We start from the raw sequence: 14,620 nt of genomic DNA, 5'->3' as shown, positions 1-14,620 counted from the left end.
TTTGCTATAGATCACATTGTTTAAATTGCTTCAGTCTTTCATTTCCTCTTGGTGGTGACCTCATAAAGCAGACCGGTCCCCGCTGAGTACATCTATCAGCTCTCAAGTCGGCCCTCATTACGGTGGGGGGGTCGGGGTGGTCTCGGTTTCCTTTCACCACAACCTTCCCAGGTCGTAGGTTTCGTTCGCACTCATAAAAAATGACGGATCATTTTCCGCGACTCGTGGTTAACACATATCCTAATTCGATTGATAAAGGAGCGATTACATAAACTGGCGAGTTTTCTCTTTCCTGGAAGGTGATTGACCTCGAACCAGAGCACCCGGTGGCCGGCATTTTCTCTCAAAGAGACCCTCAGTCAAACCCTGGTGACACGTATCACATGATAACAAAGAGCTTGTTCACACGCTGGGCGGCTGTGAGGCAGGCTGTGTGGACGGAAAACAAAAAGGCAATGTTTAGATTCAACTCCATAAACAGGGTTTGATCATCAGTGTTGTTAACTCTGGGAGTTTTACGCTTGGAGTGAAATTACTGAGGATCTTCCTATATATGCAGTTATTTTACATGTTCAAATCACTGGTGTGTGTGTGTGTGTGTGTTCGGGGGGGGGGGGGGGGGGGGCATACCTCAAGTCTGAATTCATTGCTCTATAAGCACACAACATTTTCAATAATTCTAAAGGGCAATGCCTATAGGGAACAGTTGCTGGTTAAGTCAACAAAGTAAGACTGATAGATGAAGATGGTGAAATGTTTCACATCTTCAATCATAATTGGTTTGAAATAGTTGAGTCCGAGGCACCTGCTCACGTTCTCAAACAAGAAGCACAACGGTATGATATAATGGCGACACGAGCGCTGCCTACTACATTACAATAGGGTCAACACACATTAGCCTCTGTAACTGCATGGAGGTTTTTAACCACTTAAGTCCTATGTACTTCGTCCACTGGGGTCCCCCAGGGGCCAGTGCTCTAATTTTGGCCCCTTCATTTTTTTCCCCTCAATACCAAATCTCTTCGCTGATCTGTAAGCTTGCAACACATCGGCAGTTCACAAGGTGGTTCTTTAAATGGAAATGTTTGAAAAGATGTTCAGTACAACCACTGTCCCGGTCCCAGTCTGCTCCCAGTCTGCTCCCAGTCCACCTGTTTCAATGAAGCTGTACAGCTTATCTGCACTGATTATTTTACTTTGTTCCCCCCCCCCCCCCCCCCTCCAGCTTTCACTATATAGTCCAGTGGCTCAAACTTTTTAATTTCAAGGACCCCCAGTTTGGCACTTATTAGGCCATGGACCCCCACATAATAACTCTGACACTGTCATAGTTACAGACCTATAAAGGTCCACTTGGTTCTGACCCCATGGACCCCCTCAAGGACCTCTGGCTGGGGGTCCTTGGACCCCACTTTGAGAACCACTATTAGACTAAAGTAAGTCTGATCTAGACTCCGTCGTATAGCCTACGATGCTGTCTCGCGCGAGACGCCATCAGTCGTACGACGGAGCATCAATTAGACATTAACGAGGGGAGAGCTGTACACTTACGGTTGTTTCTATCATGTTGTTTTGGTTTGTTCTTAATTGAGGTTTCTTTTTTAATTCTTTGTCATTGTTTTGTTTGTTTGTTTTTCTTCCCTAATGACAGTCGATAATGAATATTATTCAAAGATGATTATTTTTTTTTAAAAGAAAGCACTTTTGGTCTCCAGGCTCTCACTTGTATATGTACATCTATATGAATATGTAAATGAACTAGATCTTATTTGGAAGGAGGAGGAAAATAAATGCTTGTATTTTTGTTACCTTTTCTGAGTTTGGGAGAAAAATAAAGATGTTGAATACTGATCGGAAATATGTCATTCTTGTCTGATAATTATTCTGTAGATTGTTGTTGCGACTGTAGGTCGCATGTACTATGAAAACCTGCATCTCCAGTCAGTTGGTCGGGGTCCAGATATGGTCACGCTCACGCCTCATGACATCACGCCTACATATATGGTCACGCCTCATGACATCACGCCTCCATATATGGTCACGCCTCATGACATCACACCTCCATATATGGTCACGCCTCATGACATCACACCTCCATATATGGTTACGCCTCGTGACATCACGCATCGTGACACGCCACGCCACCATATGGCCATCTCCATATATAAAGATCACGACACTGACCTCATCTAACCCTGGATAAATGGAGAAGATCATCACCTAGATCTGCATATATGGAGCCGGACAGCAACACTACACCTGACCTCAAACCCTTAGATCTCCATATATGGAGCTGACCTGTTCTGACATTCCAATTCCATATGTTGATCATCCCCACCGTCCCTCCTGTTCTGACCTTCCATGTTGACCCCCCATGCCAAAGCGCCAGCGCTCGGCCAGCAGTCTGCCACCTGACGTCACCCCGGCAGATGCGTGCACGCGACCTCACCGAGGTCGCTTCTCGCACTCAGGGCATCTTACTGGTATAATTAATGAGTTAAAATGAATAGTTGTAGTAGTAATGGTAGACTAGTAACAGTAATACTAATAATAGACCGACCTGTATGGGTCCATTTGGTTCGTTTTATTGATTTTATAAACAGTTAGAAATATATAACATACAATAAATCATCAACACTAGTAACCAGTAAGACGCCTGAGGGTGAGAAGTGCACACATCCACCTCATTGACGGCAGACTGCTGGGCGAGCGCTGGCGCTTTGCTTTGGCATGGGGGGTCAGATCAACATGGAATTAATTCTGTACTGGCCATATAAGGAGCATGTCTTGAGTGTACAGGGTTTGATGAGGTCAGATCAACATATGGAATGTCAGAACAGGTCAGCTCCATGCAGTATATGGAAATCTAAGGGTGGTCGAGGACATTCTCTTGAGTGTACAGGGTTTGATGAGGGTCCAGGTAGGGCCGGCCGGCCATGCCTTAATTTTCAGGCCTGAGAACGGCTGCCGGGCGCTGCACTAATAACTTTGGGGTATAGGCCCGTCTAGAGTTTGAATTGATTGATTGATTGAAATATTTATTAACAGTTTGCAGAATTACAGTACATTTCAAGCACAAACTCAATACAAAGGCTGTTAACTGTGAGTGGACGACCCAATTAAGCATTACACTTGTTTACAATAGGGTCCACCATGTTCAATTCCTCAAAACATTTAGAGACGTACAAATAGACACTTCTATATAGACAAAGAACAGAACAGGAATTCATCATAATGGAGGTAAAAAGGGAAAAGAAACATATACAGTGAGGGAAAAGGGGGGGGGGGGGCGGTGGGGGGGATTCAGATTTTACGGGGGCCAGTTTCGAATTGCAGCCATCCGTAGGTGCCCTTTGAGAGCGGTTTTGAAGGAGTCAAGGGATTCGCATGTCTTAATGACTGTTGGTAGGGCGTTCCACATTTTGGTGGCATGGACATGTATAAGTCAAAAGGGAGACATCGAAGAGGAATGATGGATGCAGGGAAGGATCAACATATGGTTCTGACATAATCCATATATGGAGATCTAAGGGTTTAGGTCAGATGAGTTGCTGGCCAATATTGATGACATCATATATATAATAGTCACACCATACAAGTTCCATTAAGTTACATGGTATTTTCCTTTTTTGATTGATTAATTGAAGTATTTATTAGGATGAAGTCTGAAGGTCCCGGTTTTTACGGTCTTTGGTCCCACCGTCCCGGTCAACTCAAATCTGGTGGATTTCAGTGACTTCTGTTCCACTTGCATGTGAGCGTGATGTGTGCGTAGAGTTTGAAGAGTGTGTTTTGTGTTGCATTGCCGCCATCTACTGGACATTACGTGCTTTACATCTTACATTTGATTGATTGGTTAAAGATTTTATTTCACAGTATGCAGAATGGCCCGGGTACATTTCAAACGAAAGCACAACTCAATACAAAAACTGTTACTGTGGCTGACACCATGATTAAGCATTACACTTGTTTACAACAGGTTCCGCCATTTTCAATTCATCAGAACATAGTCAAAAGGAAAAAACATATATAGTAAGGGGAAAAGGAGGTGGGGGGGCCGTCTGTAGGTGACCTGAGAGTGGTTTTGAAGGAATCAAGAGATTCATGTCTTAATGGCTGTTGGTAGGGCGTTCCACATTTTGGTGGCATAGGAGCTAAATTAATTTCTGCACATTATGGTATCTGGACGTAAAAACAAATCCATATAGTAGTAGGCCTACATGCAGAAGACCCCATTTTGTACAAGTATAGCCTATAAAAAGTCACTTATTCAGTAAGGTTTCAGTCATTTATGCACTTTATAATTTTCTCATTAGTGTCAAACTGTCAATAGCCTATGTACTTGTCTCAACTTAAGCATTATCACACACTTTATTGAAAATAATGGACAAAATGCCTGCATATCCGGTTGCAGCATTGTCACATACTTATTCACAAAAATATTCTACTACCTTGAGAGCATCAATATGTCCGTACTTGTCCGTGGCAAAGACTTGGTCTTGTCTGTGGCATATTTTAGATTTTAGCAGATTTTAGATCCAGGTTTTCTTCAGAATATGTATGACACATGGTTTACTATGCCATATTCCATAGTTTGATTTGCAAGGACCCCCACCCCATAACTCCCTGAGGGTCTACACATGGAACCAAATGGACCTGTAAGGCTCCATTTGTACACTCTCAGTTACAGACCTGTTGTGGTCATGGGATATCTCTTGTGTTTCTGGTAGTAGGCTTACTCATTTTGTATGTCCGACATGGCAAAAATTGAATTTTGACAAAAATGACGTCCACCACAAGCCAACATGGCGATGACAAGTCTGGCTGCTTGAGAGCCTTACACATTTTAGCTTTCTCAAATTAGTTTTCAAATGCATCAACACTAGTACTAGCCCCACTGCCCCATGCAGTCCATACTAGAGCAGAGGCAGGCTACCTAAAGACAAGGAACATACTGAACATGAATGGCAACTGTAAAATAAATGGTAAATGGTGCATTTATATAGCGCCTTTATCCAAGGTGCTTTACATAGATTGTGCATTACATTCACCCATTCACACACACATTCATACACCGATTGCGGCGGAAGCCATGCAAGGTACCAACCAGCACATCGGGAGCAATTTGGGGTTCAGTGTCTTGCCCAAGGACACTTCGACATGTAGCCAGGAGGAGCCGCCGACCCATGGATCATGGATCATTGGACGACCTGCTCTACCTCTTGAGCCACAGTCGCCCCTGTAAATGTGTGTGTAAATGTGTGTGTTTATGTTTAAAGGATCCCCATTAGAGACACATGAATGAGCCTCTAGTCTTCCTGGGGTCCTGAATAAAACAAATACAATATAGATGTACAACTAAAATACAAATTAAAATAAAAACAGAACAATAAAACAAAATTAAAAAAAATAATACAAAACCAAATTCACATTGTAAAATAAAATAAAATCTAGCAATAAACAAATACACAAATCAGTTATGTACTTGACAAATTGGCAAGTTATCGTTTGATATATTTGTGTGTGTGTGTGTGTGTGTGTGTGTGTGTGTGTGTGTGTGTGTGTGTGTGTGTGTGTGTGTGTGTGTGTGTGTGTGTGTGTGTGTGTGTGTGTGTGTGTGTGTGTGTGTGTGTGAGAGAGAGAGAGAGAGAGAGAGAGAGAGAGAGAGAGAGAGAGAGAGAGACTTTCATCCAGATTCCAGGGTTGCTGATTAGATGAAACAGGGAAGAGGAACCATGGGAGAGCCAGTGACGCAGTGGGACCGCTCGTCTGTCTGTCTCACTGCTGTCTCTTGGCAGGGGAACAGTTGTACGCAGCCTACCCAGGACCCAGGAGTGGCTTTATCTGTCTCTGGTACATAAACAGAGCTTTGGCTCCGACTGGAGCGCTGAGCGCTGGCATTTCCTGGCCAAGACACACGCATGCACACACAGGGTATAGATGAGACAGAGACAGAGAGATGAGATGTGAAGAATGTGAGCACTCCCTGGAAAAATAGTACATTACAGACACACAGTCTTTCTCTTGAAATTCTGCCTTTAATGAGCATTTTATATTTAAAGAGAGAGAGAGAGGGAGAGAGAGACCTTTGACCTTTAAAGCACATTTATTAAAAACACTGCAATACAGTTAGACTGTAAATTAACGTATAGATTATAGACTGAGAGAGAGAGAGAGAGAGAGAGAGAGAGAGAGAGAGAGAGAGAGAGAGAGAGAGAGAGAGCAGCATTAATTTTTCATGCACCCCACATATCTGGAACAACCTCTCCTAGAAATCTGCAGGCTACAGACCTCAATTATATAATCACAGTTAAAAGACTATTCTGTTTACCACTGAAAAAAGTGATTCTGCGTTCTAATTTCAACCTTTAACATTTGATTAAATAATTTAAATTATCTTGTATGGTGTTCTCTCTCTTTATAATGATCTGTGTCTTTATACTCTATATATGTTTTAATGTTACTATGTTGTTGAAATGCAAATAAAAAATACAAATAACTTTCCTTGCCTTGGTGGCTTGAAATATAAAATAAGATTTTTTTTACATTTTCCACTATAAGATATTATAGGCTACTTTGATTTTATACCAACCAGTGTAAGTGTTGGTATAAAAGTGTTGAGTATTTGATTTGTACGCTGTCCACTAACGGTAGAGGTCAGTAATTAGCATCGCGGTTTATCTATGGTCTATTTTGTCCACTCTCGTCACCCGTAACCTGTCTTATCACCGAAGTCCGGAAGCTAGGAGGTCCTTTTCCGCTCAAACTCCAACATGGTGAGCAGTATTTCCTCACGGTCCATCTCTGAAATAATCTTAAAACATCGGTTTCTGTCGTTGTAATATCACACGTTTATCAACGACACACTAAGATATCACATCTTTAGCGATGGTTAGGCTCCATATTAAACTCACAGAGAACGATGTTCTTTTATTTACCGATGTTATTATAAACCAGTCCGCCGGCCCCCGCTCCACTCCGTCGGGCTTCCATTTGACTGCTAGCTAGCATCGGTGTAGCTAATTCATGTAGCGGAGTACGGAGCTCTATAAAGAAGCGTTTATGAGTATTCCGCATTTATATTTAATGCCTCAACTCGTCCGCTGTTAGCGCATGTGTCAATATTTGGCAAACGTATTTGTTTAACAATATTGTGGTGTTACCCGGTCGTAAAAAAAATGCTACAACCAGAGTAATGGTCTGGGACTGCTGCTAGTGGGGCATTAGCATGCTATGCTAAGCGGTCTGTCAATTTGGTTGATGGTCTCACGCGTTAGCCATTCCACGCACAAATAAGTGTATATGTGTTACTGTGTGTGTTGTCTTGTCTGTATTTATTAACGTGTGGTGTTCTCTGACTGCAGGCACGAGGACCGAAGAAGCATCTCAAGCGCGTCGCAGCGCCCAAGCATTGGATGCTGGACAAGCTCACTGGAGTTTTTGTAAGTAAACTAGATTATTTTTTGTCACTGGCCAGAAACAAAAAGAACATCTATAAACTGTCATGCAACGAGTTCAGACACCATCAGACACCCTCATTCGATGGGGGCATAAATCTGTCATTATGTGGACATGGTTGTGTAGGATGCTCAGTCAAATTGTGCTTTAACTGGTTCAGTGTATCTGTGGAAAAGTCGGACAACTTCGCAATATAAGGCATTTGGATTTCAGTGGTTTGGATTATTTTTTACTTATGACATTTATGCCCTTGACTACTCACCACTGTGATACTCACAAGACAGGCAAGTATCTTTGATCATGCTTATTGTGAGACTGATATTGGTCCTGTCTGTGAGGGAAATTCAATTGTCAAGCCAGCGCCGCATTAGGGATCACAGGACAGATCAGGGATCACAGGACCGTTACAGATCGGGGTAGAGGGATGCATCCAAGCTTTCCAATTTCCCCACTCCCCGAACAGCCAGTAGCCTAGTTGTCTGTTACCTGTAATCTCACGGGAATGTGTACCATAGAGATGTACTCCTGACATGACTGTCCTCCTGTGTTTAGGCCCCTCGCCCTTCTACCGGTCCCCACAAGCTGAGGGAGTGCCTGCCCCTCATCATCTTCCTTAGGAACCGCCTCAAGTACGCCCTTACCGGTGATGAGGTCAAGAAAATCTGCATGCAGAGGTTCATCAAGGTTGATGGCAAGGTCCGCACCGACATCACCTACCCCGCTGGATTCATGGGTGAGTGTCTCAGTGGATGGAGTGAGGAGATGTAGAGAGGAGTAACAGACTAAATGTTTGTTTCAACCCATTTAGGCCATGTTTCTGTATCAGTGGTGCTCCATATTTCATGTCAAGGACCCCACAAATTATATGTAATTTGCCACCGACCCCCATCTGAAAATATGTTCTTCCAGGAACCCCTCAGAAGCAAAGATTTGAGTTAAAACGTTCGCTGTAAAAGAATATATATTCAAAGATTTGTGCTGCATTTTCACGATTTTTCAAAAAATAGCAGACCTACAAGCTCGTAGCGCGGCACTATTTTTCAATGGCTAAAGTATAACATAATGCTTAAAACACCAAGGTTTTCCCGCCCAGGATGGGTTAATAAAACTAATTGGTTAGTTGCAGATGGATCTGTCTTCTTGGTACCTTGATTTTATTTCACAAATGTTGGCTCTAGACGTATAATTTAGAATGTCATTTAAGCCCTAAAAATAGCCAATCTAGATGCTCAGGTTGGGCTTGTAGAAAGGCAGTTTTTGCCCATTATGTGCCTTTTTTTCTGAATGTTGTCCTGCACTCATGCAGTACAACTGCGTGAGTGCAGTTGTACTGCAAGAGGGATCCTGATCATCCAGTACTAGGATCCTCTCACTTTATAGGAAGGAGCTATGATGACAATTTTTGGATTTGATCAGCAATGAAAAAGCACAATCCATCCTCTAAGAAGTGCTGAGCTCCACCTTAAAAAAAAAGTGTGTGTGTGTGTGTATACACACACACACTATTTTATTTTTATTTTTTTGGCTGTTAATCTATTTTCAACCAAGTTGATTTCAATTTACCAGGTGTCACATTTAATATTTTGGAAAAAGATAAAGTCCCATTCAGATGAATACCTCGACCCAACTTGGCTTCTAGAATGGCATCTCTTTTTGGGCTGAGACTAGCTGTAACTGGATTTTTTTGTTTGTTGGTTGGATTAGATTTGGGAGGTAGAAAACTAGCAGCCTTTCAGTTAGACTGTCTCCTATGAGAGACAAAATTGTGATTTTATCATGAACATTAGTGATGACCAATTATATGACTGTAGGTTTAAAAGTGGTGAAGTAGTCCTAGACTAAGTTGACATTAATTAAACACTTGTATAGTGATTGAGTTGTTTTGCCTGCTGCTAATCTTGTCGGTTAACCCATTCTGGGTGGGAACCCCTTTTGTTGTTTATAGCATTATGTTATAATTTAGCTATTGAAAAATGGCCCGTAGCGCGGCACCGAATGCCGTGCTACGAGCTTGTAGATCTGCTAATTTTTTTTTTATCTAGAAAATGTGGCGATAAAAATGTGAATAGCAAGCTTGATGTGAGCGTTTTACATTCACAAGCCAACCTTCTAGCTCTACGACACAATTTATTTAAATGTTTTTTTTAGGGCAGAGTAATTTATCAATATAATATCACATTATGAGACTTATCGTCAGGTTTTGGATATGATATGACACAAATGTGTTTTCCTAGTTTGAATCACTCGCGTGCGTTTTTATTTTCAGAAATCTTTGAAAATAGCCCATCTACAAGCTCACGATGTGTTGTAACTTATATTTGAACATTTCTGAAAAGAAAATGCATAATCACTGTATAATTAGCCTACCGGATCTTGTCCCTATTGCTTAAATCTAGTTACTGTAAAAGATAAAATGTAATTAACACTAGCAGTGAAAAGCTTTTTGAGCTGGTGTTTACAGAACTCATCTTCACACTTCTGTCCTGGCACCTCAGGCCTCTCACCCAGTCAGGTCCTTCACCTCTGTTCTGTGCCACTGTCCTGGCACCTCAGGCCTCTCACCCAGTCAGGTCCTTCACCTCTGTTCTGTGCCAGCCAGCAGCTTCATGCCAAGGTGTGGCATTTTAATTTCAAAGGCCAGCAGAAGCCTCACACACTCAGTAGGGCAACACAGCCTATTTATATACATTAACACTAAATGCAACCCCCTCACTGAGTGAGTATTGCTTGTTTAAGTTGAAATTGTTGCCAGCGGTTGGTGAGGTTGTGTAAATTAATAAATCACTTGGACAGGCGGCAACCGGTTTGTTTTTTAACATCCTAGTTGGCTGGTAAATTTGATTAAATGGCTCCTGTGATTTTGGTGTCCTGTTATTTTCAGTGGCTTTCTGGTTTGTTGGTGACCAGGTGAAGAGAATGGCTTTAGGACAATTTCAAAGCTGTTAAAAAACTTAAAAGCCTTCATATTTTCATCAGAGGTCTATCCTTGGCCCACTTATTTTCTTTCCCCCTCTTCACTGAATCGATTCGGTTGTTGTGAGCTTGTAGATCTTACATTTTTGCTGAATGTTAGCCCCAGAATGTAGAATGCCTTGTTAGTGTTTTTAATACTAATGTTTTTTCTTTATTACGACTAGATGTGGTCAGCATCGAGAAGACTGGAGAGCACTTCCGTCTTATCTATGATGTGAAGGGACGTTTCGCCATTCACCGCATCACAGCCGAGGAGTCCAAGGTGAGACTCTTCCTGTTGTCTTAAGACATGTCATCTATGTCAGTGTTGTCACGTAGGGTTGTGCTTGTGACAAAATTGTGGTGGACTTGAACATTGGTTAAGGCTGCATCTCATGTCACTGCAAATGAGTTGATGTTGGATGTATTTTCAGTAGTCTATACTCATAAAGCAGATGGGACACTAGACAAGACGTGGGTTATTTGGAGGATCTTCTAGTCTGTCACTTCCATGCAACCGTCCTACTGCTGCATCCATAGTACTAGCTGGTTATTGATTGGCTTGCCAACGTGCCTGGTGTGATTCACTAGACTAGAAGAGGATGAGGTTGTACCTGTTGCCATTTGTCTTGTCTCACTGTGGGGCCTGCCCTGTTGAGTAGATTAATCACATTTTACAGTTTAATGCTTCAAGTGCAAGGCCACTGGGGTAGAGCTTTGGGTTGTGTAGTTACCTTGCCATGATAATATTTGCATATTTTTAATTATCAATTTCTAATCACTGAAGCAATTATTATTGATGTCTTGTCCACATTTGGAGTTGCATCATGGTAAGAAACTACACTACCCAAACCTCTTCCAAAGTGGTCTTGCACTAAGCTGTAAATTATTTCCCCCACTTGATGAAAGGGTGACTGGTTCAATCTGTGCATCGTAACTACTTAAACCCTGGCCTGTAAACTTTGTTGACCAGAGGCCCTCAGGGGTCTATACTAGGCTCCATTTCTCCTACTTGAAGTCTCTTTGGAGAAATTATATTTGCTAAATGTTTGCCTATTATGATATGACGGCACAACATTCAGTAGGATCCTCTCACTTTATGGGAGTGTTGTCCTATCATGACATTTCCAGCACAGGGACGCTAGGGTTCACGCCATGTGGTTAGAAAGCAATTCCCTTTATTGTATTATCGTAGAGGGATCCTGATCATCCAGTACTAGGATCCTCTCACTTCATAGGAAGGAGCTATGATGACATTTTTTGGATTTGATCAGCAATGAAAAAGCACAATCCATCCTCTAAGAAGTTCTGAGCTCCACCTTGAAAAAAAAAGCACTTTTAAAATCTTGGTAGTGTTAAACATTATTAATAAAATAATCAGTTGCCATAACTCTTCTGTTTAAGCATTACTTTGTAATAGCCAAAACTGTCATATTGCACCTGTGTTTTTGTGCAAAGCTGTCATACTAGCACATGTGTATTGTATCACCATTCAACAGAACATTTCTATAGATAATTTTGGATAAATGGTAAGAAGTTAGTCACAGGTATAAAGTCAATGTTCTGGTGGTCTTGTTCTTAACATGGCTGATTGGTGGTTAAAGGCTGTCTAATTGCATCAGTAATCAGGTCATTGATTGGTGCCCCATCTCAGCTCACCCATCTATGTCATGTGGCTCTGAGCAAGACAATATTAACCCCAACGGCGCCCCACAGATTCAAGCCATCTGCGGGGTAAATGCAGGAAGGAATTCCCCATCTACTGGGGATACAATACTTCCTTTTTGCCCCACAGTATTTTGAGTTTTAGCATTGTTGAGTTTCATGACATACAAGCAGACTATTACAAATGACTTCCTCTGGTCATTTCTCTGAACCACCAACACAGTTGCCCTGGCTGTTGACTTGTCTACAGCCAGGCTGTGCATGGATTGGCGTTTCTACCTAATTCACTACATGTCAGATCTACACTGCCTTCCTCTGTTCACACTAAAAAGCCATAAAACGACCAAGCGTGGCCAGCTACATTTCTGCTGAGCAGTCATTGATGATGATAAAGCCACACTGAGTAAATGAAAAGGGCAGGGTTAAATGGCAAGAATGAGGTTTTCATTAATTTACGGAACGGCAAAAATTATGTGGAGAGAGAAGGGGTGGAAATGTTGAAACAAAGTACAGCTTCATTACTTCACTGAAATCTTAAGTTCTTAATATAGTTAAAGCCAGCTCAACTTTATTTTGACATGAATGTAGGAAGGTGTATGTGGGAGTCTATCTTAATGTCACTGGCTTTAGTTGAGATTCACTAGACTGTTGTCACCACCAGTATGAATGAGAAGCAGCCATTAGTCATACTAACTGTCCGTCTTCCTCGTTTAGTACAAGCTGTGCAAGGTGAAGAAGCTCCTGGTCGGTACCAAGGGAATCCCCCACCTGGTGACCCACGATGCCCGCACCATCCGCTACCCTGACCCCCTCATCAAGTCCAACGACACTGTCCGCATTGACCTGGAAACCGGCAAGATCACAGAGTACATCAAGTTTGACACTGGTAAGGGTTAATGGCTTGTCAACTGTACAGGGGGTCCTACTCATCTGGGTGGATGGTATAAAGAGAAACTTTTACTTGTATGCCCGTGCCTTGGTGTGTGCAACCACATATAACAAGTCCTTAAGAAATTAATCTTCCTCTGTTGAGTGGTTTTTATATTTGTCGGTTAAGTTTCTCTTTAAGCTTTTCTCAAAGACTTACAGGTATTGATGTGATTACGATATGGAGCACTGACTGTTCTAATTTCCTGACTTACAGTGATAAATGTGCAGTAGTCCCTAAGTTCTGAGCTCCTCAAATAAGATTATTGATTTATTTTGTAGGTCTGCCATTTTTATTTGTCATACGTTGAAGGACTTTAGTTGTCATGGCAAAACGTATGGATGGTAGTTGTACGTGAGAGAGAACATGCAAGCCTAACCACCGTGTTCTGTCCTCTCCCTGCAGGTAACCTGTGCATGGTGACAGGAGGTGCTAACTTGGGTCGTATTGGTATGATCACCAACAGGGAGCGCCACCCTGGCTCCTTTGATGTGGTGCATGTCAAGGACACCGCCGGCAACACATTTGCTACCAGGCTGGCCAACATTTTTGTAATTGGCAAGGTGAGGAAGGCTTGCATAAGAAATGGAACATGACGTACAGAAACTTGCGAGGCCCTGTAGCTGTGGCAATAGGACATAATGCTCTGAAGGACGGTACTTGCAATGAAATGTACTGCCCGTCACTCGCAAGTCCTCTTACATGCAGGTGTAAAAGTTCCTCCTCTACTATCGAGTGGTTTTGACTCAATCTGTTTATCTTTAAGCTTTTCTCAGACTTACTAATACTGATGTGAGATATGGAGCATTGATGACAGTTCTAATTGCCTGATGTACAGTGATATGTGCACTCTAAGAAGTTCTGAGCTCCTCCTAGATAAAATTATTTTTTATTTTTACCAAATTGCCAAAGCTTAAAGGGACATTTCACCTCTGGAAGAAACTGCAGTCACTCAATGTTAATAATATTTGTTGTAGGGTTCCTAGGGTAGCCCAGTAAAGTGTTTCTTGTGTCCTAAATATTATTATAATTATGCTCTGGTTGAAAAAGGGGTGAAGTGGACCTTTAAGCATTTCTTGTCTGCACTCGCGGCAGATGAGATGCTTTTCACAGTTTCTGACATCTACAAAAACCCCACTTAAACTCTTGATGTTATGCTTGCACAGCAAAGTGTGAAATGTCCTGTGTAGTAGATGAGATGTGATTCATCACAATCTTGAATTTGAAGTCCTGTGCTCCAGTGTTGCAAAAGTATATAAACTGGTAGATCGCTATTTCTAATCTATACTAAATGAAGAATGACTCTTGATGGCATTTCCATTTCACCAACTTTTTTTTGTTCTTTCTAACCCCTCTACCTGGTCTGTGTTCTACAGGGCAACAAGCCTTGGGTCTCCCTGCCCAGAGGAAAGGGTATCCGTCTGACCATTGCCGAGGAGAGAGACAAAAGGATGGCAGCCAAGCAGGGCAGCAGCTAAACTAACGGCCCTTGTTTAAATAAACTGTTATATACAAAAGATTACAGTTTTGGTTTGGTGTGATTTCTTTAATGCTGCATGCGTTTGCCCCTGCATACATTGATCACTACAATATGATTCCTGTTTAGGAATTGAATTC

The 14,620-nt window shown here is 42.0% G+C and overlaps 1 protein-coding gene across 2 annotated transcripts; it reads left to right on the top strand.

Moving 5' to 3' along the window:
* The first annotated feature begins 6,705 nt into the window (after positions 1–6,705).
* On the top strand, positions 6,706–14,525 carry rps4x (ribosomal protein S4 X-linked). 2 transcript variants are annotated; one of them, XM_079490410.1, is made up of 7 exons: positions 6,706–6,776; positions 7,365–7,442; positions 8,011–8,191; positions 10,596–10,693; positions 12,790–12,961; positions 13,409–13,566; positions 14,380–14,525. In XM_079490410.1, exons 1-7 carry the CDS (start codon positions 6,774–6,776, stop codon positions 14,479–14,481), a joined length of 792 nt encoding a protein of 263 aa, XP_079346536.1. In that variant the 5' UTR covers positions 6,706–6,773; the 3' UTR covers positions 14,482–14,525. The 2 variants fall into 2 exon arrangements, with proteins under 2 accessions (XP_079346536.1, XP_079346537.1); XM_079490411.1 differs by lacking the exon at positions 6,706–6,776 and adding an exon at positions 6,825–6,891.
* The last annotated feature ends 95 nt before the right edge of the window (positions 14,526–14,620 follow it).

The sequence above is a fragment of the Electrona antarctica genome (genome assembly GCF_951216825.1).
Source record: "Electrona antarctica genome assembly, chromosome: 21".
Lineage (NCBI taxonomy): Eukaryota > Metazoa > Chordata > Actinopteri > Myctophiformes > Myctophidae > Electrona > Electrona antarctica.
Note: the sequence above shows the minus strand (reverse complement) of the source record. Positions and strands in the feature narration are given on the sequence as shown.